Source organism: Acipenser ruthenus, chromosome 7 (genome assembly GCF_902713425.1).
Source record: "Acipenser ruthenus chromosome 7, fAciRut3.2 maternal haplotype, whole genome shotgun sequence".
Lineage (NCBI taxonomy): Eukaryota > Metazoa > Chordata > Actinopteri > Acipenseriformes > Acipenseridae > Acipenser > Acipenser ruthenus.
In genome coordinates this window covers 2,821,263-2,845,892 of record NC_081195.1, presented here as the reverse complement: position 1 = coordinate 2,845,892, position 24,630 = coordinate 2,821,263, and the positions used below count along the sequence as shown (strand labels likewise).

Sequence of the window (24,630 nt, the reverse complement as noted above, 5' to 3'; positions counted from 1 at the left end):
CTTTATATATCCTTATATATCACAGACTCTGTGAGTAACAGCTCTTAATTCAAGACTCTGCAATACCAATAGCACTTTATAATAATTTCCTTTGCACCTCTGAATAACAATCCAAGGATAAGTGGCTCCACTATCAGTGTGTACGCGAAAGGATTCCAACTGAAAAGCAGATATACAATCCTATTCCATAACCGTATTTAATACGTTCATATTATAAACATTTATATTATGGGCCCTATTAAAAAGAAAAAGTAATGAAATGAAAATAAATAAAATAAGGAATGTTTTTTGAAAAGTGTTTTTAATTCTCTTGGATTAAACAGAGCCGTGGAAATGGGAATAAACTTCTAAACCGCTCTGCAACAGCTTCTTAAAAATGAGCTTTAACCAGTCCATGGACATCCAATACTTGTTATTACAAAAATGTGTTTAGAATCGAGAGTTTATTAGATTATATCCAAATAAAATCAAGGCAGTTATCGTGTTCACTGTGTTGATTGTAACAGAGAGACGGACAGATTAGCCCACAAGAGTCAAATTTTTTAATGAAGACCCCCCAAAAAACTTTAATATACGTGCAGTAGCACTAGGTTACTAGGGATTCATAAACATGTAACAACATAGTAATAACTGGGTAACTAGCAATTCTTCCAGTGCTTAAATGGTGACTACTGGTGGAATAAATGTATTATATGGAAATGGTCTGTGCCGTGGTGTTACCTTATATTTATATCAGGTAAGAAAAATTCTGGTCATAAGTTACTTTCTATGTAATTGCACATTAGTAGTTATGAAATTAACTATCCAGTTATTACGATGTAATAACATGACGATTCAAGGGAGTTACTTGCTGAATGGCTGGTACTGTGTCATTATCTTGTGTTCCTGGACCCTGTATGACAATACATTGCAGACAAGATACCAGATATAAGTGTGCCATACAAATGTTCTGTACACCATACTAAAATCAGTTATATGTGTTTCTTCTTACATTCCTCTTGTTCTACTGTAGGAGACCTGTTTCTTAAATTGATCAGTTGTGACATGACTAATTTTCAATTAAGTTTCCCATGCGTTTTGCTTTAAATAGCCCGTGCAGTCAATCCCAACCTCCCATCTGAGAGTGTGCAGCCTTGTTCGCAGTGGAGATTAGTTCTGTATACCGATCCCAGTGGTATATGCTGCTGGCAACCTCCAGAGGTCATCCTTCAAACCAATATTGATTTCCCACTATCACTTAACTCATTCCCTTATTCCTTAAAAACACATTTCCCTTCAACTGTCAGGGAAATGCTACAGCAAACTTAATTAACTCTTGATGCTTTCAATAATGCCTTTGTCAAAAGAAAGTTGTAAGACTTCCAGTGGGAGCCCAGTAGCTGACCAAACTCAATGTAAGGCATGATGTATATCATGCATAGTGAATCTTTAGAAAGGTATCATGCATCCAGATGAGAAATAGTCCTTCTGATTTGATCACAATGAGTAACCAGCCAGGACCAGTGGAATCAATGTTTCAACTCAATTATCTTTTTTTAGATGAAAGGAAACATTAAAGGAAACTATAATCCACATTGATCGTGTGTTAATGGAATCCAAATAAATGTTAATTGCATGTACTTAACATCCCCCTGTAGCTAAAAAGGTCAGTTGAATTTAGCCCTATGTCAAAAGACAAAGTCAAAATTAACTCTGTGGACACAGAGACAAAGAATTATTATTATTATTATTTATTTCTTAGCAGACGCCCTTATCCAGGGCGACTTACAATTGTTACAAGATATCACATTATTTTTAACATACAATTACCCATTTATACAGTTGGGTTTTTACTATGAATTGAATAAATTAAAAGGTGCTGTGCATTGTAAATAAAGGTACAAAGGAACTGCTGTTGCAGTAGTTTTGAATTCTGTGAAAAATGAAACGCGGATACATTTTGATGACAAGAAACACTGCAGTGTGTGTCAACAGTAATACTGTAACAAGATGTATCTACAGTGTTGCTACTTTATCAGAGGGTCTGGATAAAAAACAACACATTTAATATAAGTAAAAAATAAAAACAATAACAAATTCAAAAGGACAAAGGATACATTATAAACCGGTTTGTTTTTCAAAAGCATTATCTTGATGTATGCGTTGACCAGAGCCAGCTTCATATTTTTTGTTAGAGCCAAACTGGGAAATATTATTTCATTTGTTTATTACCCAGCAGGTGTATTGTTCTCCTCGGAATACCTGAATTTGTTTTTAATACAAGGGCTTTTCTTTTGGTCTTTATGAAATCTCACATGGGCTGACATCCCATGGAAGCATGAACTGTGAGATTGACAATTGTATTGCCAGCCACTGGGGCTCTGGGATTTGCAGATTAATAGGAAGCTGGGCATTTCTTTAGAATTCCTCTTTTTATGTCAGTAGCTCACAGGATGTGTTTGCTGTTCTGTGACACACTAAGAACAGTGCTCTCACAGCACAGGAAATACACAGGTCTGTGTAGATCCCAAGGGTCCTGCTAGCTTTATAATACAGATAGAGAGGCCGATACAAGCTCATTTTATTTAGAGGCCGATATAAGATCATTTTTCATCATGCCAAGTCCACAGAAAAACTAAAAAACACCAAATATAGTTTGTAACATAGACAGGTGATGCACAAGAGTTATTCAGAAGCAGTTTAATGTACAAGATCTATTCAGTAATTAAGATAACAAATATAGATGAAAGTAAATCCTTTTGTTTTTAAAGCGATTAACCTCCATTGGGACCAAATGTAAATAATTTGTACTGGTCATAATTTAAGAATGGGAGATTTGTGAAAAGGACTACAGATCAGAAGTGGCTGGGTTTGAATACCAGCCTCAGATTCGGATTAATTTGACCTTCATGAACCATTTTTCAAGGAAGTGAAAAGGCAAAATCTAAAATGTTGGCTTGCTGATAGTGTTTCTTAGAGCAGGTAGGGCATTATGTCTTCAAGTGCAATCTCGGAGTTACATTGATATCAAGTGCTTGATCTAGTTTTATACTTAAAGTATAACACGAATTTCTAGTGTAATTTGCAAAACCTCAACATTGTTGTATCATGGGACAAATACGCACTTTAGAGTAAACTAAAGATAAGTGTCAGATGTTGGACCGAGTCTCTTGAGATACCATAGAGGAGAATTAAAGCTCAGGGGCAAGTAGTGACAGGCCAAATTAATGCCCAACCTGGCAACTTGGCACATCAGCAATATATTTGGTCTATAATCTCTAGTGTACTCTGAAGGACTTTTACAGTGTTTCCACAAGTGCGTGTGGAACAGAGGCAAGAGAAGTAAGAAAGTAAGGTGAAATGTGATTTTCCTCCATAATAAATGCTGTCACTTGCTCCAATATTATACAAAATGATTAACCTTAAAAACCAATAAATTACATCTGACAAGTCCCACAGACATTGAGTGGGAGGGGGTACTCCTGCCATCCCCATAGTGATAATGAATGGCAAAATAGGAAGCCCCAGAGAAGAAAAACTGGCTCTGAATCCACAGTCTGTTTATTGGCTCCTAATGAAAAACGATTCATCTAAATCACCGCCTGGGAAGATCTGTTGCTGCTGCTCGGGAAATAGAGGTAGCATTTTAGCAAGTGACAAATGTGCTGCTGTTTTTCTAATTCAAATCTTGTTGAGCAAAGTAAATGCAGCCCTTTGTGCTTGTTATACTCACCTGCACCCCAGCGCTGTCATATAAAGATTGTACAGCAGAATTATATTATTATTATTATTATTATTATTATTATTATTATTACAACAAAATTATTGCTCAATACAGTACAGTATAACAGTTTAATTTATTTTTAAAAAAAATTATAGAAAATTTATATTTATAAAATTACATTCTGAGTTGTTTCTTCCTGGTTATATAACATTTTACATTTGTTTTTCTCCTAGCCAAAATAATGGAGGCAATGTTTCGCTGGTGAAAACCCAAGAACATGATTCAATGTTTAGAGATTATTTCTTTGTTTTGGCGCAAGCCAGATCTTTTGGACTCGGGCAACAAAAGCCGTTCTCCTTCTTCATGTCTCCCACAGATAATGCTACTGAGTGATCCAGAGATTGAAAGCAGTCTACTCATCAGCTCAGATGAAGGGGCCAGCTATCAGAAATTCCGTCTCAACTTTTACATTCTGAGCCTGCTGTTTCATCCAAGATATGAAGACTGGATTCTGGCTTACAGCCACGACCAAAAGGTGAACTGTCAAGTTGCTATTGGGTACTAAATTATAGAAAATCTGCCATGGAAAGGAAATATTGATTCCCTTATGGAAGACACATGGGGAATATTATTCAAGTTATTAGTGGGTTAACATTTCTGTGATCTTTACTGTTTAATATATATATATATATATATATATATATATATATATATATATATATATATATATATATATATATATATATAATTCCTTTATTGAGTAATTAATATGCGCTTTTTTGCAAATCAAATTAAAAAATAAAAAAATAGCAGTATTTCTGCTATTTTTAAATTCAAACACTGAGATACCTAGGAGAGAAGCAGGGGTTTAATCTCCTTGTTCCTCAGGTGAATGGTGCCATCATGAAAAAGGATTAACTCTGATACTTGTCTTTCTCAAAAAATACTTTAAATGCTTGCCCACAGTAGCAAAAGGACTGCCTGTTGGAGTGAAAGGTGAGTCATGCAACCAAGGTTCAAATCCTGTTCATTGCAAATGGACAAACTTGGCTGGGTGCTAAAGGGAGGGCAGGGTAGGGTGGAAAATCGGAAGATCTTCAGTCCTTCTGAATCAGTAAATAAGTTGCAGTGGTGAGGCAACATTCAAATTGGGCACGATAGATAGAAAAAATAGAACAAGAATATGTTTTTAGTAAAGTTGTTAACACATTGTGAATCTCAGAAATAATCAGTGTGATGAGTGTATATACAGTATTGTGGAGCTGTGGAAACAGTAGTTACCTTGAGGGACACACATATACATCATGAATGGTAAAAGAGTGAAACAAAGCCGAAGCAGTTGTTTTGATATTTTGACTGTAACAGCCTTGTCTGTGAAGGTTTACCTTCAACTACTGGGATAAAATGGAAATGGGAATAACCATGACTAACCTAAACCTTATTTGAACCAAACCTTTGTCATCACTTAAATATACATATCCTCTAAACCCAAACCTTCATCTTTCTGCCTATTAATGAGGGTATCTATATCTGGAGAATATTGTGAAAGCCAATATGGTAGTAACCTGTCCACTATAGGCTGGTTGATTAAGCAGTGTTGTTGTTTCTAATAATCCAAGTCAAAGCACACAACAACTAACCATTGTGCTATATGCTTTAAAACAAGTCTGTTAAATAGACTTCCTTTATTTTAACATGCTGTGAATATTCTTTGGTGAATATGAATGTTCTAGGAAGAATAGATGTGAGACTGATGTCTACTGAATGTAACTAGAAAAGGTTTCCTCAAGGAATGATCTCTATTTAAAGTGTACAGTAATTCACTCAGTTGTTTCAGGGACTCTAGGGATTGTAAAGATGACAGAAACTCTTTGTCTCCTCTTGTCCTCATGGCACACTCAATTATTCCTGACTCCTTCAACACTATCAGAGCTGTTTATTACACTCCCTCCAGTTGCATTTCTGGGTTTTATCACTGTATTTCAATCTGCAGCCCCAGGGTTATGGTATATACTCTCAAATGGTAATTGTAGCCCTTCATAGTCAGTGGAACTGTTTGTTGCTTTTTTCTGCTTTTAGTTTACTATTATGATTTATTTCTTAGCAGATACCCTTATCCAGGGAGACTTACAATTGTTACAAGATATCACATTATTTTTACATACAATTACATTATTTTTTACACATTATTTTTACATACACTTACCCATTTATACAGTTGGGTTTTTACTGGAGCAATTTAGGTAAAGTACCTTGCTCAAGGGTACAGCAGCAGTGTCCCCTACCTGGGATTGAACCCACGACCCTCCGGTCAAGAGTCCAGAGCCCTAACCACTACTCCACACTACTCCACTTTCTGGTACATCCTGATTAAAAATATGTTGTTTTTTTTTTATTTAAAAAGGTTGATTGATGTTTTTTCACTTGGGGTCGCTCACTGAGGAGTTATTACATAACATATTTAGTTGTTGGCTTTAATTTCCACAAAATTTCACTGACAAAATATATTTGATGTGACGCAGTTGTTACATTTTATTTACAGCCTATCTGAACGCAAGCGGTGTCTCTCTCTGGCTTATACTATGAAACATTGTGAATGAATTTAAAACAATCTGTGTGTAACTTTCTTTTTCTTTTCATTGATAGTAACATTAGTCGTTGTTGTATCGACCTGTGTTTCATGATATTAGCTTTGAAGTAACATCTGATGTTGATGTGACGGTAGACAAAAACACTGTCTGCTTCTGATTAGCACCATTGTAATGTATCAAGTGTGTGGGAGGTACTGTAGTTGGAACTTTTGTTCTTTATTTTCTGTCCACTGGTGTAAATTCAGTGATCACTGGGTAAAAATTAACATTAGGAACCACTTTTTTTTTTGTTTATAGTTACTGTGAGACTTCTTGTGTCTAGTTGTGTCTAGTTCTGTTGGGCTAGTCAGTTTGAGAATACGATTTAATTATTTTATATATTTTTCGAATATTGCATTGTAATTCCTTTATTCATCTTTCTTTATAATTTTATATTAGGTTATATATTTTTTCACCAATTTTTCTCTCAGAATTCAAAGTGGTTATTAAGGATGGACATTCAGCCTGAGCCCCTACCAGAACAGGACAGAGTAGCTGGGCCTGGACCAGGGGGTGGTAGATTTCACTGGACCCCCCTAACAATATCCACCCTCAAAATCCACCCTTTTCTGGCACACGAGGTACCAGGGTAAACACAAATGGATTTACTCCAGTTAACTTTTTCCAGTTGTTCATGACCTTTTTGAGTATTTGGTTACTCAAACCAATTTGTGTGCGCAACAATTCATGGCACAACATGGGGACAACCTGGGGCCATGTTCTAGGATGCACAATTGGGTCCCCACTAAAGTAATCAAAATGAAAAAGTTCTGGGGTTTATCCCTTCTGATAGGACTGGTGGATAAACCCAGAATGGATTTATATTGGTCCACTAACCCTATCCTTCTTACCCAATTTTCCCCACTACAATGACCCGGGACAGGTTCCAATTAATTTTAAAATGTTTACACTACAATGATAATTCTAAGGCTCTCCTGAGGGACCATCCTGAATTTGACAGACTCTTCAAAATACATCCCCTTATCGACCACCGAGAAAATAAATATGAAGAAACGTATATCCCTGGCCAAAATATATCTGCGGATGAGGTTATTTTTTAAACAGTATATTCCCATGAAACATCCCCATTATGGGATTAAAATGTACAATACTCATGTACCACATGGTACATGAGTATTGGAAATCAACTAAATAAACCACCATAAACACTAATGTAACCAAAAGTTGTAAAAGTTACTTGTTTGTATGTCATGCAATAAATCAACATTTGATGTCAATGCCTTACAAACTATGTAAAGGTGCACATATTTGGTATTTCTAAATTTGGGACACTAAGGGGTAATTCGGAAACACTTTTAACAGTGGAACAAAAGCTGTCAAATTTACAGGTCCAAATATAAGGAAAAACAAGGGACATTTACTATATAAAATTGCATTACCTCAAATTGCAGAAGGATTATGGGTAACACCCCATAGACATACAAGGTCATGTTACCTATTTCTAAAATCCTTATTTTGTGCAGTTTTGGAAAAGGTATACTTTTGTATACTTACCTCATTCTTTGGTGGCATAGTGGCCATTTGAAATTAGGGTGGGTACAAATTACCCTGGTGTCTGTCTAGAGCATGTAAACCCTCCAAAACAAATGCAAATATTTCCACATAGGCACAGACACATCCAGCAGCTTAAAAGTGTTTGCATTTTCCACCAAACATTCACATTATAGTGACTAAATGTGATTCAGATATAATACATTTTATGAAAAAGCAACATATTTTTTACAATAATAGATGTATTTTGTGGTCACGTGACCAAATAAACCACAAAAATCTGGCACCAATACAAACTTCAGAGTCTGACAAAAAAAAACAATATATGGTTTGCCAGGGGTTCTGAAAAGGAAAATAGAGTAGTTTTTGATGTAAAACAGGATGGTCACAAATTTACAAAATGCCTCTAGCACAGGGAATTACCAGGGCCTTAGCACAGAAGGGGTTAAGAAGGTTTTAGCCTCTGTGGAAAAAACTGTCATCTCAGTGCCAAGTTGTACTATAACTATTTGATCCATGCACACTGAAATTGATTATTCTGGACATGTTTGTACATGAGAGGGTCACGATTTTTGGAGGGTAGCAGCTTGGAAGACTTTTCCATAACTTACACTATTGGCTGAATCCAATTACTTTCATGAAGGACCATTGGGACTTTGTGTATCAGATTTCTTTCAGCCTGTTTTTTTCTTAACAAGTAGGGGTTATTTTTTTTTTCATTAAACTCTTTTCTGGAACTAAACCACATAAGCCAGTTTACATGCTGTGCTTGCCAGCTAGCTTCAATGTATTAATTTGTATATTGTTGGAGAAGGATAATATTTTTCCTATTTTAGAAGTGTATCTTTTATTCCTGAGGAAAATGTGAGAGTGGCTCTCTATAAAAAGCAAATGTAAGCCTTCTTCATGGTACTTAGCAATTTAGCAAGGACCCACTACGACTACGACTACTACGACTACTTCGACTAATAATAATATATCTAATTAGAAACTTTCTTTATCAATGTCTGTCATGTTAATGTCTATCCATAGTGTTGGTCAAGAGGGTATTAGTCATCTTCATGAGGAAAATGGGGACAAGTTTCTCCCCACCATCGTCAAACATGGTTGAGTCCCCTGCAGATAATACAGGTTTTTGATTTCTTAGTGTTCTGTGTTTATTGAATTCTAAACTTAATACAGGTTGTAGATAGTTAGAAAATGTCTCTAAAACATTATTACTGTCTAGAGCTCTTTATATTGTTGTGTGTAGACAACAGAGAATAAATGCAGCTCCCTGGGTTTAAAATTAGTTATTAGGCCCTCTTGATACATAGCACTTCAGTAGAAAAGTAATATGTTGCTGTATGTCAAGAGGAAAGTCTCCAGGCTGAGCATTCCTCATGTTTTGATGTATGAATCACAGACCCAGGCTGTAAAAGGACAGAGCAGAAACTCAGTGTAGTTCAATCAGATATGCATGAGAATTGAATAGAAATCAAACAGGGAAAAGCTCTTTGATTCAAATACAGTGAAATAAACAGATGGACAAGGCCTATGCCTATTTAAATAAATTACAGAAACTTTACATTAGGTATCTCTAATTACTGTGTATTTACACATTAGTTACTTAGTAAATACATGTGTACTTACACAAGTACAATGTACTCAATGTGTACATCTTTTTGCATGATAAAACCATTTTAAGATACAATTGTGCACTTACATATATTGTGCTAAAAGATGTACACATTAAATACATTGTAACTATGCATAATAACATTGCAATTATGTGTAAGTACACATGTATTTACTAAGTAACTACTATGCAAATGACAGCAATTAGAGACACCTAATGTAAAATGTTACCTAAATTACTTTATCTAGCATTGGATCAAAAATTAGATTTATGTATAAATGGATACTCAAAAACTTTCTTTCATGTAGTTTGGAATGATTAGCGGTCAGAGGTGAAAACTAGTGCTGGAGGTCCACCAATCCCCCAGAAGGGAGATATGGCGGTGAGGATGTGGAGGAGAAAGTAGAAGGTTGGCTTGGTCATTATAGGAGTGGTGAGCCAGTAGGATTAGTGTAGCAGGCTGAGCCTCACTTCTACAATTATTGTAAGCCTCCACATTTTTTTCTACCCTTTGTCTTTTCACTGCGCAGTAATATTCTTTCAATAATTTGACACTTATTTTCTGAAATCGATGTTTCAGGACCCTATTTATATTTAAGCAATAAAGCACGAGAGGGCATGGGTTGTGCTGGATATTGTCACGTCTTGGTGTGTTGTTAGACACGAGACGCAGTCGAGTACCTGCAACCAACCAAGAAGTGACAATATCCAGCACAACCCATGCCCTCAAGTGCCTTATTGATTTTATAAAACACATTTATAAATGTGTTATAAAAAAGGAGAAATGTATATAGTTTCTAAAGATTTATTAACATTTGAGGTATAACCACAACAGAAAATAGTCCCTATGAATTAAAAACAATATTCAAGTAAAACATTTTCATTTTGTTTTGTTTCAGTAAAAGCATTTTACTTTTAGACTTTAAACGACTATAAAAACCTTGCTTAGATGTGTCTCAGTAAATTGTTCTGACTTTAAATAACTATTAAAATAACCTTGCTTAGTTGTATATCTGTGAGCTCTTCCTGCATATTCTACATAACATTGTTGCTAGATAATTCACTCCCATTGCCTCTAGTGTATACCAAACAGCACAAGAGTTTAAGGTGCTTTGTTGGGATGAAGATGGTTCATTATAAAGTAATTAATTTAAAGTCAAATTGTATTATTTGTTTTAGAAAGCCAGTCATTTAAGCATTTAACAGCCCAAGTTGTTTGCTTTGTGGTATTAATTTAATTTCTCAAGGTTTTTTCTCAGACTTTTGTACCTGTAAAGAGAGTGAGTATGCAGTAAAGGGGAAGAGAGACAGTGAAAAAAGAAGAGAGTTGGATAGTTAAGACATTGCCTGTAGTAATGTAAATACTGTCGAAAAATATAAAAATATCCACAGTTAAAAATTAATTAAGTCAGTTTCACAAAATGACGCCTGATACCAACTAGAGGAAAATAAAACGGAATATCTGACAACTGGATCCGACCGAGGATACAGAAAATGAATGGTATGTACTTAAAATAAAATACCAAAACAGCGTCTTGTTTAAAATAGCAAACTGGTTTGTAGTGCAAATTAATATAAACTGGAAGATATGACAATACACCTTGATGTCTTCAGTATCTTCCATGACAGCAGGTATTTTGACAGGTATTTTCTTTGATTTTGGTGGTGCAGTGATACGTGGTTAGCACATATGCAGTGATTTGCCTTTGTTCTTAAGTAGTTCCTAATCGTGACATTGTGCTGGATATTGTAAAGGTTTGGAACTCTGATGGACCAATCAACTTGCAGCATTCTAACAATCCGTTTTATAAATAAGCTATGAACTGGCATCTTTAATATTGATTTTAAAAAGTTAGATTTGTCAGTTTATACTTGTTTGATTTTGAGTGACATTTCCCTACAATTATTTTTAATGCCAGCTGTCTTTTAAAACAGTGGGATATTTAACAATGACCAGGAGGAATCCTATACAAGCACTGTGGTATTTTGTCTTGAACCTGACCTTTTATGTCTTTGTTTGAGAGCAGAAGGCCCAAAAGGGTGATATGTGTCAAATACCCTTTATCCTCCCAGGAGCTGATTGGCATTTTAGTGTGTCGAGCAGTCATTTGTTCTGCCTTTTGTTCATTTGAAAGGAGACCTCATTAGGACTGAGGTATAATTTGAACTATGTTAAATTGTGAACATTTTCCATTGTTTGGCACAAGATTGGGCATGATTATTATTGGTATTCAAGCTACCAGGATAGATGCGTTTCAAGAATTCACAGTTTGAACCTTTCCAAACGAAGAACACAAACATAATTTTATATAATAGTTTGAAAACAGCTAAAAACAGTATTGCACTCTAAAGGCAGACCGGGTCTACTCCACACTGTTGGAATAAAAGGCCAGACTGTTTGTGAACACCCACAAGTCCAATATAAAACAACGGATATGACAGCAGGAAGAACAGCAGACCAAACCAATGGCCATCCTCCACCTGGAGGAGCCTTATACAAGGTGGAAGTAGCAGTTTGCTGGTGTGAGGCTACAGCCCTGTGTTTATATTTTTAATGACAATAAAACCTAATTGGGTCCTTATTCCACAACATCAGCCTGAACAGGACTGGAGGTTCCTACTCCCAGCCAGTAGAACACACTTTTATCATTTTACTCTGCTACTGACAGTACAGAGGCTGTTTTCATTTGTGGATGCAAATATCGATATATTACAGTAAAGTCTGCCTGTTTTGGGTGTTAATCTTTAGTCCCTGTCCCCCCCCCCCCCCCCAAGAATGAGCTCATTAGTAATGAATAATATTGATTTTAGCTTCTAGGCTTTGGCCATTTTGCAGGTGAAAGACAACAGCTTTATATTGTGTGCCAATGTAGCTAAAAATTAATAAGGATAGCGTATCGCCAAACTAACACTTCCTTGTTAATAGGGTCCCTGAGGCAAAGAAGGATTCTGCTATCCGAAGTACAAGAAGATTAAAATCGGAATTACAGTTATCGCAATGCCAATGTGAAACAGCAAACAATAAATACTGCTCCGGGTGAACCTTGAGAATGGTAATGAGGTTCTTGTTCAAAGAGATAAGCTGTTCCAAATAAGTGAGGCTGTGAATCTCTGAATGTCACTGTGTTGGTGATTAGGGGATAATTACCCTATGTGATATTGTATACCAGTAAGGGCTTAAGACAGAAAAGTAAGTGGGACAGATTTTATTAAATAAAGTAGCATTATCCTGTTCAAGCCAGTCCTAATCTTTCACAAGTTCTTAATACAACACCAGGAATTTAAATGTGTAGCTTAGTTTTTGGATAAAAACTTGATGCAATTAAGGACATGTTACACCATTAGGGGAGTACAGGTGTAACTGACAGCTTATGGTTTAGCCTAATTGATTATTAGACCAGAGCTCTGAATACCACAAGGTGACTACACTACTGACTACAAATACTGCTGTTTTAATACTCCTCATGTTTTAGAGTATTCTTATTGTTTTTAGAAGATGTTATAGTTTGAATTAAAGAAGCATGGGCACTGCAATGCTGTTCCACAGCTCTTTCTACCACACTGCACTTGCCTTCAAACACACTTCCACGTTATTTATTTATTTATTTATTAATATATTTATTTTACTTTGTGTATTGAGACTAACTCTGAAATGTATTTTACATTCTGTATTGCGACTAACTCTGAAAGTCTTACATGGCTTAAATGTTGAACAGACAGCAGTAAAAGGGTCTGTGACACGATAGAATAATACAGTAGAACCCCATATATAGCCCAGTGATTCACAACCGTTTTCAATGTAGGGACCACCACCTTGGTGTTTGGATTTTTCCAACAGACTGCCAGGCATTTTTTCACAACAGCATTTTGAAACTTATTAGTATGTATAAGTACATGTAGAAAGTAAAGTACTTATATACCGTACTTAACTTAATCTTCGTTACCAGGTCAGCAAGGAATGTTGTCATTTTGCGCATTGAAAGTTCCTATCCCTTTTGTTTAAAATTGTTTATTTATTTCACATTCTGAATGCTTTGTAGATAAACTGCGTCTGCATTTTGCAGGTTTAAGAGTTTTATTTGACAAATCCTCCTGACACATAATGCACTGTGGCTTGGGTCATCCTCGGACCCAGTAAATGTAAATACGTGCTGGAACCCGCAACCGTTACCTCGTGTAGCAAATGAATCAATCCATTTCTTATGTAATGTATTGCACTCACTGATCGCCAACTTCACTCGATGTACATCTAAAAAACATCGGAATATCAAGATGAGCTGGGTGAGAAGCAATTTGAAAAATTAAATAAAAAAGGTTGGAGAGTGTACAGGATGTTACTTACCACTTGTGGTGGGCTGAAACGGGATTGGTGACGCAAAATCGACAGGATTTATAGCATTTTGGTTAAATATGACGGCGTCAAGAACAGACTGTACACATTATTTCCAGAAGTAGTGTTAATAGAATTTCCTTTTGGCATATACATGGCTGAATAAACCCATATAAAAACGGAGCTGAAACTGATCATTCACACTACGATAGAGTTTACAAGTCAAGCTACAAATATAACCTCTTTTTTGTTTCGCATTAACTTATATTACTATATGCAGCAAACCTCTCCAAAACTGTATTGAAATAATGGTATATTCGGAATTCCTATATCCCTGGCAACACTGCAGCACATATATTGTTGAAAATGAAAAGTACTAAAACTGTAGTTTTCGTGTTTTATTTTTTTTATTATTTAGTTATTCAAACCGAGTTTTCAATGCAGTGCGCTATTTCTATGCTGAGCGAAAAGGCTGGGACAGCCAGATTATGTTTTTTATTTTCAAGTTTTTTAAGTTCAGTGAACACAAGCAGTAGAATGAGCACCAATTAGAAAGCAGTGCATTTATGTGAATGCTAGATGTAGATTTCTTTTTTTAAATAATGCCGGCTAAAAAAAAAAGAAGTCTGTGATTTTGACAAGACAAATGTGCCTTCATAATGTGTAACAGTTATTTAGTTAGCATTTGTTTCACATTTGAATGCTGTTTCAGTTAATGGCGGCTTAGAAGGCGAAGTTTGGTATTGCATCAAAGGGAGCTACATAGATCTTATAATTATATATCACGTGGTTAAAGCTATTTGTTGTGTTGCTTAGTAATGTTAGTAGCACAACGTGTGATTGTGTAGAAATTGTTTTATGTAAGAATTGTGTAACCGAATTTTGTATGTGGACCACCTGGAGTTTACTCACGGATCACAGGCTGGGAAACACTGCTATACCCTATTATACCCGATAACAGGGGTGGCCAAAGTGGGCCCTCCAGTCCTGGTCTTTGTTCCAACCTGTTCTAAATTGTTTAATTGGACTGACTAAACCTCCATCCAGACCATGAAGTAGTTAATTATCTCAATGTACCTGTTAAACCTGGAGTGGAATGGCCCTCCAGGACAGTGATTGAACACCCCTGTCCTGTAAGCAGGAATTTATTGCAAATTGAAACTGTGAAGCAGTGCCTTTATTGTCATTGTAATACTTTAAAATCTTTAATTTACACAATGATTTAACTTTTCAGTGTTTTGTTTTCCGTGTGGCTCACATTTTTTTAAGCTAGACATCCTATCTGAATGTTCTGTGGTTATCTGCAGTGGGGTGGCTTGGAATAGAGCTTCCTGATTGATGGAGGTTTCAGAACTAAATATTATCAATACTTATATTCTTCACACTTCTCACATTCATAGTTCATCTCTTATATTACACCCTGGAGCTAAAATTAGTCAGCTCTTTAAAAGGGGCTGCATTCTTCCACCACAGAATCATTACAAGATTAAAACTGAATCCTCCACTTTAGAGTTGTACTGTGAGCCAAATGCTTTAAGAAATTGTTATAGAAAGTCAAAAGCCTTGCATTAAGAGAGCAAAGAAATGGTACTGTCGATGCAGTGGAGAGATTCTGAGGACTGGTGAGATTAATGCATCAAAGATAATGGTTGTGGTGATAGCTACATCTACATGACAATGAATATTTCAGCTCTGTAAATCAGTTTAGCCAATATGGCAAGCCTTGACATGTTTTGCAGGTCATGCAAAGGTTAAGGAATTAGCATTTTAAAGTCCAATGTAAAATATACTGATTGTTTTATTTATTTCTGCATTTATTTATTTGTTATATAATTCTGTAAAGTAATGCATACACAAATAACCTTAGCTGTCCAAGTGTGTGAATTTCATGCTGGCTTTCAAAACCCCCAAACGGACACTAGGTTTTGGGTCTGGCGTCATGAACCTTGAATGAATATAATTGGGAGGTAGTTCAGGGTCATATATGTCTGATACTATACCCTGCTAATTGACTTTAGTATGTTTACACAATGTGAAATGGAGCCAGTGGAACAGAAGTCTTACACTGACAGGATGACATCACAATGCCAAAGGCAAGGAATACAAGTAATGCTCTGCCGGTGGCAAGCTGTGATGCATTTGTTTCACAGGCCTCATGGCATTTCATTTTGTAGGATTTCTAGAATAGTACAAGCGCTATTAAATGGTCACTGTCTTTGTTCCAACCTGTTCTAAATTGTTTAATTGGACTGACTAAACCTCCATCCAGACCATGAAGTAGTTAATTATCTCAATGTACCTGTTAAACCTGGAGTGGCATGGCCCTCCAGGACAGTGATTGAACACCCCTGCCCTGTAAGCAGGAATGCACGATAATCAAGTTTTATAGGAATTGCACGATAATCAGGTTTTAGAGGTAATGCACGATAATCAGGTTTTACAGCGATTAGAAAACAGTAAACCAAGCCTTTATGGTAACACTTTACATTAAGTGTTTCTAATTACTGTGTATTTACATAGGAGTTAATTAGTAAATACATGTGTACTTACACATAATTACAATTATATTATGCATAGTTACAATGTACTTAACATGTAATATTTTTGCACGATATATAGTACACAATTGTATCAGAAAAGAGTTAGGGTTAATGGTTAGGTTTAGAATTAGGGTTAGCTATATTGTGTAAAATAAATCACACATTAAGTACATTGTAACTATGCATAATAACACTGTAATTATGTGTAAGTACACATGTATTTACTAAGTAACTGCTATGTATCTACACAGTAATTAGAGACACTTCATGTAAAGTATTGCTGCCTTTATTGATATTATAACCATTTGACATCTTTAATTTACAGACTCATTTTTCCTTTTCAATATTTAGCCCTCCTTTCATTTAGGCAAAAGTGTTAGGATTAGGATGTTGAGTGTTGGGGTATAATTAGCATGCCATGTTTTAGACTATGAGCTAAAACATCTTAGGAAAATTAGAGACAGACAGACAAAAAAAGAGACAGACGAAAAGGAGAAGTGCATAGTTGTGCTGCTGTTCTACAGAATCTTTCATACTCCTGTAATGAATTGTAATATCTTTCACCTTTCATCTTAATTCTAACCTCTTTCATCCCTTCAAGTCATGACCGGGGGGTACTTATGGATATAAATGTGTTACTTTGTGTGTATTTTATTTCCCATACAAATTGATTGCACCTTAAAAGGTTTAATACAAATGTTTCCCTCCAGCCAGGCTTATCCTGCATTCGCTCCAAAAACAATGAATGTTCTCACGCATCACAGACTTTGTGATCAATATTCGAGCAGCAAGAGCATGTGTAAGAAAATACCTGCCAACGCTTGTTTATGAAAGGAAACGTAACTGAGACAATGCGTTCTCATGTTTTGAACATGCTGCAGAATGCCTGGTCACTTCTTTTAAGAACTGTACCTAATACTGGGTCGGACCACTGTTTGTCCTAACCACAGCCTTGACACAAAGTGGCATAGAGTTGTTTGGATTAAATCTCTGTTGTTTTCATCAGGATAAGAAGAAAACATGCTTAATCAATTGAAACTGATAAATAATAACAATACTACTACGACTAGTACTACTACGACTAGTACTACTACTACTACGACTACTAATAATAATAATGCATAAAACAGCCAATGCAACTCAATGTATTTTCCACTTCTTACTGTACTCTTACAATTGGTGCAGTTTAAGGTTATGTTAAAAGTTAGGGTTATGGGGTGAGTTAGGGTTAGGGTTAGGGTTATGGTTATATCATGTTAAAAAATTACACATGAAGGGCCTCATTTACGAAAGGGCACTAAATGTAGCTGTAACGTGCACATGAAGTAGTGAGCCTAACGTGCACCATAAATCTAAATGTAATGTCCCTCTTACTAACAGAGAACACATTCATTTACATGCACATGTATTTACTAAGTAATTACTTTGTCAATACACATTCATCAGAGGCACCTAATATAAAGTGTTACTTAGACCCTGCTTTGGTAATGTAAATGTTGTTCCTTATTTGCCCATTTTACTTCATAAATAGACACAGCTTTAAAATCAATCACATCATTGCTTTTAATCACAATATCCTCGTCATCAATAGTTGATTAAAACCATATCAAAGATTGTAATGGCCTGATGGACTCAGGCTGCTTGTGGTGCCAGTTCATTTTTAAAGTAACATTTTTAAAGACACAGGTTAACAACCCTTCAATAAAATAAATAAACAGACAGACGGAACACTGACCATACAAAAATAATTTTCTTGTTATTATTGAGTTACAGTAAAGGAGGGTGTTCCATTCTTGTGCAAGAAAGGAAATTGTTAAGACCAAATGCTGACCACAGAAGAGAGGATTTTTAACTTGCTGTACCATACTTTGTTTGGGATGATTTTGCCTATGTGTTTGCCTTGGGCCTAATTCTGTTGGAGCAAAAAGAAACTGAGGGAAGCGGTAGCTCTGATTTTAGTTTGTAAACTCTTGGGATAAGCTGCTTTATCAATATACTGGCTGTTCGTGTGCAGTGTGGACATCTCAGGTGCTTAATATACTGAGCAAGTTCTCCAGATGGTGCATTTGTATGCACTGTAATACATGTGTTTCCCTGAAGGATTACAACTGCCAAAGTCACATTTATTCTTGCAACACAGTAAATCCCAGTGTAAATGTTGATATTTTGTTAAACAAATAATAGGAATGGAATGCGTAAACACAGAGTATTGATGTTTGAACAGTTAATGAATGAGTTTTAAAATAAGAATTTAAATCAACCCTAATGCGCTACAGCTGCCACTGAATAATGACAGTTAAACATCTGAATTTTTTTTTAAATTTGATTTCGTTGGGTGGTATTTTAGAATTCAAATTAGGCGCTGCTTTTGTCAGACCTTGTTTCTGCAGCTTTAGAGGCTCCAAATGCTTGCAAAGAGAAATTTGATTATTTCAGGAACATGTGGCAGCTCTATTAGTTCCTTTCATATGTAAACCAGGAGTCTTGAACATTGCTTGTTTTCCCCAAAGAGCAGACATTTTCATTGACGGCATTTACATGGACAAGTTATGACAGTTTTCCTCACAATGTTTTTGCCGTACTTTTCAGGAAATGCGTTGCTATGCTGTTGACCGTGCTGTTGAAAAAAGTTGACCGTACCAATGCAGATTACTCAATTCATAGTAATTTAGGGGAGGGGATATTTAAATGTCCGTGTCTGCCTAGTAATTAGGAAAAGAACGACTCTGAATATCGTGAGGAGAGCTTCATGCGTTGCCATGAAAATTTAAAAAAAATAACATGAGAATAGAGTTAACTTGTTGTTGCACACATTCTGAATTATCAGCATTACTTGTTTGTGTATTGTTACCTTTCCAACACACACACGCACACACATAGTATATAAAATAAAACTTCTACTAAGTTTTATTTACAGCATCTAAAAGTTTTATTTGATTAAAGTAGTCTATAAATGTATGTGGAACATGTGGGAACACAGGGGGTAACACTACAATACAATAAAAAACAGTATGATCCTTAGGCCTATATGAATATAAGATTGAGAACAGGAGGATATGTAAAAATACATACAAGGTTCCTGAGCAGCTTCATGCACTGGCAGTTCTATAGGTGGAGTACCAGGCTGAGCATCCTAATGTTCCTGTACACATCTGCCAGTCCCTATACCCTGTCTCTGCTCCAAGAAGCCAGTGACTGCTGGTCTGCAGCTGCGGTAGAAGTGCCAGGCGCAGAATCCACTTAACACACACACACATTATAATGAAATGTGGATGTCTTGTAATATTATAAACATTCAAACAAAAGTGAGCCACAAGCACGATTCCTGCTCCTGTTTACATGGGTTTTTACATCAATGTTATCACGAGAAAGCGATTGACCTGCCCTTAAAGTCACACTGAACAAAGGACATTCTTTTGTCACACAGTCACAACTGTAGAGTCTATTTTCACGTGCATGTAAACCCAGCCATTGTCAGTTAACAAATTAAAACACATAGTGTGTTTTGTATACCATTTACAGTAAAAAAAAAAGCTTTAATTTGTCAAGTGCATTTTTCTTAAACAATATATTGCAATTAGGCAAATGAGATACAGCTTTAATTTCAAGACATGATGAACATTCGAATAGTAAATATCAATGATCCTTTAGCCCAGAAATTTCACGCAGTCCAACTCATTTGAAATTTTAATTGACGGCTTGATTAGCAAGGAGCCTTACTCCATAGCATTTTCAGTTAAAGAATGCTACAAGCAGATGCAATGCAGAGCTCTTGTGTAGTCGACTGTATGAAAAGAGGTTTTGCCTTAATTAGTGACATTGAGTGGTAGAGAAATATGCTGTACCTCTGAAAGTGACTTAACAAAAGGAACTTTTCAAAAGGTTGTATGGAGCCTTTCAGAAATCTAAATGCCACAACTGAAACTGATATTAGAAAGTTAAAAATAAAATTGTTTTCTTTTTTAAAACAGGTCATTGGAATACAGTTTGACAGTTCATTTGCTAGAAATTGCTGAAATTCAAGGATGTAATAGGCATGGTGACAGAAGGACCCTCTTATTCTATTAAAAGGTTGTCCCCTTAGGACAGCACGTGGGAAAGCGTGGGTTTTTTGTGGTTAAAATCGCGAAACATCATTTTCAACTACTGTCAGTTTTGTACCATAAACGAGCAGTACGTTTGAAATGTAATTTAAACAGTGAAACCTTCAATCTAGGTCTTGGGGGCCTTAATGTATCTTAGCACTGTATTAAGAGTGGTGTGCATGTATAAAATACAGAATACCTATTTCTACAGGAAGTTAATATAAACATACAGAGCTGATTATAATATCTCATGTAGAATCCACTTCCCAGAGTTATGGTACTTGCAAGCTGTTTCAAACTATTTGTAATACCTAGAAAATAACCTTTTAATTTTTATATATACAGTTTCAAGTTAATTTCAGTTTTATTTATATGGAACAACTATATACAGCGTACTTTTAGAAAGCACATCATTGAAATATGTGTTTTAAGATCACTGAGATAGACGTTACAAAATACAAAAATAAACTCTTAACATTGTTGATTCCGTTAACATTGTAAACTCTAATAGGCTAATGTGTTTCTAAAAAAAAAATAAAAGTACAGTAGGCTAATATTTGCAACCATGTACTGTACTACCAATGTCCTTAGAGAAAAATAAACTGTTCATATTGTACTTACATTTAATAATCAAGCACAATTTAAAAAATATTTGTCCAATGTTGTCTGCTTTTTACTATTCACCTCCTCCAAATGTAAATCCCTCTCAATTTTCCGAGCAGCTTCATAGCCATTTTCAAAGCCACGATTCTGGCATATCCTGCGAAAAGTGTCCACCGCCTGCAACTGTTCTTTCAGTGATAGTTGTGGTGCAGTATCCTCTTCTGTTTCTTCCACTTCTTCCACCTGTGGGTGCCTGTCAGCTGTTACTGCCTCCAAAAGTTCTGTGAGCTCATCTGCCATCTCATCCCGACTGTCAAACTCCACCATGGCCTCACAGTCCTCTGCTGTGAGATTGTCAGGAATGGCAACATCGGCAAGTGCATTGATATCAATCTGCTCCTCGCTGTCTGTGGCAGACATAAACCCTCCCATTCTGAAGCAGTTGGAAACAGTCTCGAGGAGAACAGCGGCCCAGGACTCTTTAACTAGGTGAAGTGCATCAGAAGCTTTCTCTTTTTCACAGCATCCATCGCTCGCAGCTGTGGGTCAGTATCCAACAGGAAATAATGATTACGAGACTGGTTGTTAGTGACAGATAATTAGGGTGGCATGAATAAGTCAGTTAATGCAGACTTGAAATTGCATGTCAGTCAAAGTGCTGGGGTATGGACTTTGCTTGGTTGTTGCCCAGCATGGACTCATGTGTACATAACCAGCCTTATTTAGCATGAGAGACCTTGTAAACTGTAGCACCTGCATACGATCCCAAGCATCACGCAGGGTGATGCGTAAGGTACAGTATAGCACAGCCCATGTATGGGACTATTGTATAACCTCTGTGTATTACAGACCATCGGTGGGGCTGAGAAACACTTACCTTTCTAAACAGTAGTTGTATCTTCAGTAAGCTTTAGTATTTTGTGTATATAGAAGAACACATACCCAGAGCGTAAACCCACATGTGAATATATTTAACACGATGTGTCTTGAGAGTCATGCCAATTATAACGTGATCTACAAAATGACTTATTAATACAGTATAACCTTGTCTGTAGCCATAGTTCTCCGTGGATAGCATTGTGTGTGTATGTAATGCCTTTCTAAACCAAAATTAATAATCTGTTATTGTCCTGTTGTTTGGGTTTCTCCCACTGACTTTCCCAATTATGATTTATGGGTGGCAGACAGTAGGAAACTATATAAGTTTCTTCATGACAGCAAAAAAGTTTGGAATTCAGGATGTCACAATTGTGACAAATAGTATCCAGTTGTAAGGTAACTCAGCAACACAGTCTGTCATTGTTGAGTGTGATGAGCAACATGGTACAATCTGAGAAGTAGTAGGACACTGTTGTGATGAATTATTTTTACATCATCATTTTCTAGGGGGCAAAGCAAGATATATTACTTTCGAAACACAAACAAAACCTTCAACCATCCTAAAGGCCCTCCAGGACTGGAATTGGCCACCCCCAGTTAATTGATTAACTTGAAAACTAATATTAACCATCTTTGGGCTTCATATTTGTACAAAATTGTATCGAAATTAGATAACCTACGCCTACTTTGAGAAGGCTCCTATTATTGATGGCTGTTAGATCATCTACACCTGAGAAGGCTCTTATTTTTGATGTATTTTCTTCAAACGCAATAGTAAACAATTGTGTACCTACTACAACTGCACAAAGGTTTATCCATAGTCAATCATTTGCCATTACCCCCTTTATAAATCCAGACCGTGCTCCCCTTAAAAATGAGTTGAACGTCTATAGGGGGTGCTGTCTAGCAGGCATGGTTAGCAGGAAAGCATATTTAAAAACCTGCTTGCACATCATGGAAGCAGGTCATTAAACCCTTGTGTCTGGATTTTCAATTTGCACCCTTGAAAGCCCACTAAAAGACTGTGCATCAAGATGCTCATTGTTGCCATCAAAAGGTTATTGAAAAAAGATTACCTGTGAGATACAAGCAAAAGTAATTTAATTGAAGACAGTTCTGTATACATTCTGTGAGTCACACATGCAAATTACTGATGTGTGGAAACTGAATTGACAGTGTCTGATTGCTCCTGTCTGGAGGTTTATTCAAAGTTGGTGTAATCACTCTTTCAATGAATAACAATATCACCTATGACAATGCATGGCACAGGATAAGTGACTTATGGTCAGTAATCAATATCTTGGGTTTGAACACTGATAAACAGCACACATTTAATTAATGTGCATACAGTTTCATTCATTTACTTTAAGATTTTTCAATAATTTCAAATATTTGTAACCTTTTGTGTCAACCTGTTACTTAAAATAATAAGAAATCAACACTACAGAGCTCAGCCTAGTAATAATTAATTACTTCCAAGGTAAAATATATGGAATTTTAATTTGGATAGAAAGAAAAATCAGTTTAATAGCTCCAGTTGGGTTGCCTACAAATGTTTCACATGTCTAAATTGCTTATATTTTTTCTCCTGTTTCAGTTATACAGTTCTATAGATTTTGGAAGGAAATGGCATCTGGTACATGAGAATGTCAACCCCAACAGATTCTACTGGTAAGTCTTGCATTACATATTTTTGTGCATTTTTAAGGTTTAGATTTTTTTAATCAAAAAGAAAAGCTTTGTTGACAGGATTTACAGGGTGCAGTCCTGCAGTCCTTTCCACAAAAGAGCTGTTGATCTGATGGGAAGATGCTGATGAATTAAAACCATGCAACTGTGTGTGTGTGAATTTTGACAGCAAAAGGCATTAGCATCACAGAGAAATGTCATTTAAAAAATAACAGTGCTCAAAATCCTGGCAGCTCTTGGAAGGGGCCCTGTAGCTTTGCTCCTTACCAATTCATGTTAATAGCAGTAGAAGCATTTATAAAGTAGAAGCTATTTAATAGCTTCTGGTTGGATTCCTTTATCACCTCCTGTAGTTTAATATATAGAAGGCCGTGCATTAAGGAATGTGACTAATTCACTGATCTTTATTATTTGAAGCCATTTATGGAATAAAAACTGGATTTCTCCAATGGCAATTCCATGTGTTATGCTCCCTTTGCTTAGAAGGGTATGGTTACAGGCAAACCCTGTAGTCTGTAATCACAAATGCTTCACATTTAGGACAGCCAATCACTGACAAGGATTGAATACTAGCTTCCTGTGTTCAGAAACCAGCAAGGGGGGGAAGCCTGCCAGAGGAAGAGTTTTTGTCATTTTGTAGACAGAAGAGATAATCTACATGTTTTTAAAGGTAATATGCATAATGCATGGTGCTGATATGCTGCAGTGCCCTCCATATACATATTCTGTTATTGTTAAAAACTGATAACACACCATGATGTAGATCATCGAGCGACATGGAACTGGCTTAATCTTTTAGCAATAAAATTGCTGTATCATTCCCCACACAGGAAAAATTGCTGTAACATTCCCCACACAGGTTTTTCAAACTTTTTTTTTTGCAACAGAGGTACTGAAAATGATCTAGATGGCACAGAATTAGGTTTCTCTAGATCCCAGTGTAAGTGGAACACTACAGCACTATATACTTTTGTATAGTCTTTATGTTGGCACAATAATAAATGTAGTTTCCAGCATGCTACCATCTTCTTCTTGCTCTAG

General features: G+C 36.1%; 1 protein-coding gene across 2 annotated transcripts in view; it reads left to right on the top strand.

Moving 5' to 3' along the window:
* The window catches only part of LOC117414956 (VPS10 domain-containing receptor SorCS3-like), a 144,118-nt gene that overhangs the window by 74,465 nt on the left and 45,023 nt on the right, over nucleotides 1–24,630 (top strand). For both annotated transcript variants that reach the window (XM_059026120.1, XM_034024822.3), the window contains exons 4-5: nucleotides 4,080–4,238; nucleotides 23,498–23,571. In XM_059026120.1, coding sequence (XP_058882103.1) covers nucleotides 4,080–4,238; nucleotides 23,498–23,571 — 233 coding nt within the window. The remainder of the gene's footprint in view (nucleotides 1–4,079; nucleotides 4,239–23,497; nucleotides 23,572–24,630) is intronic.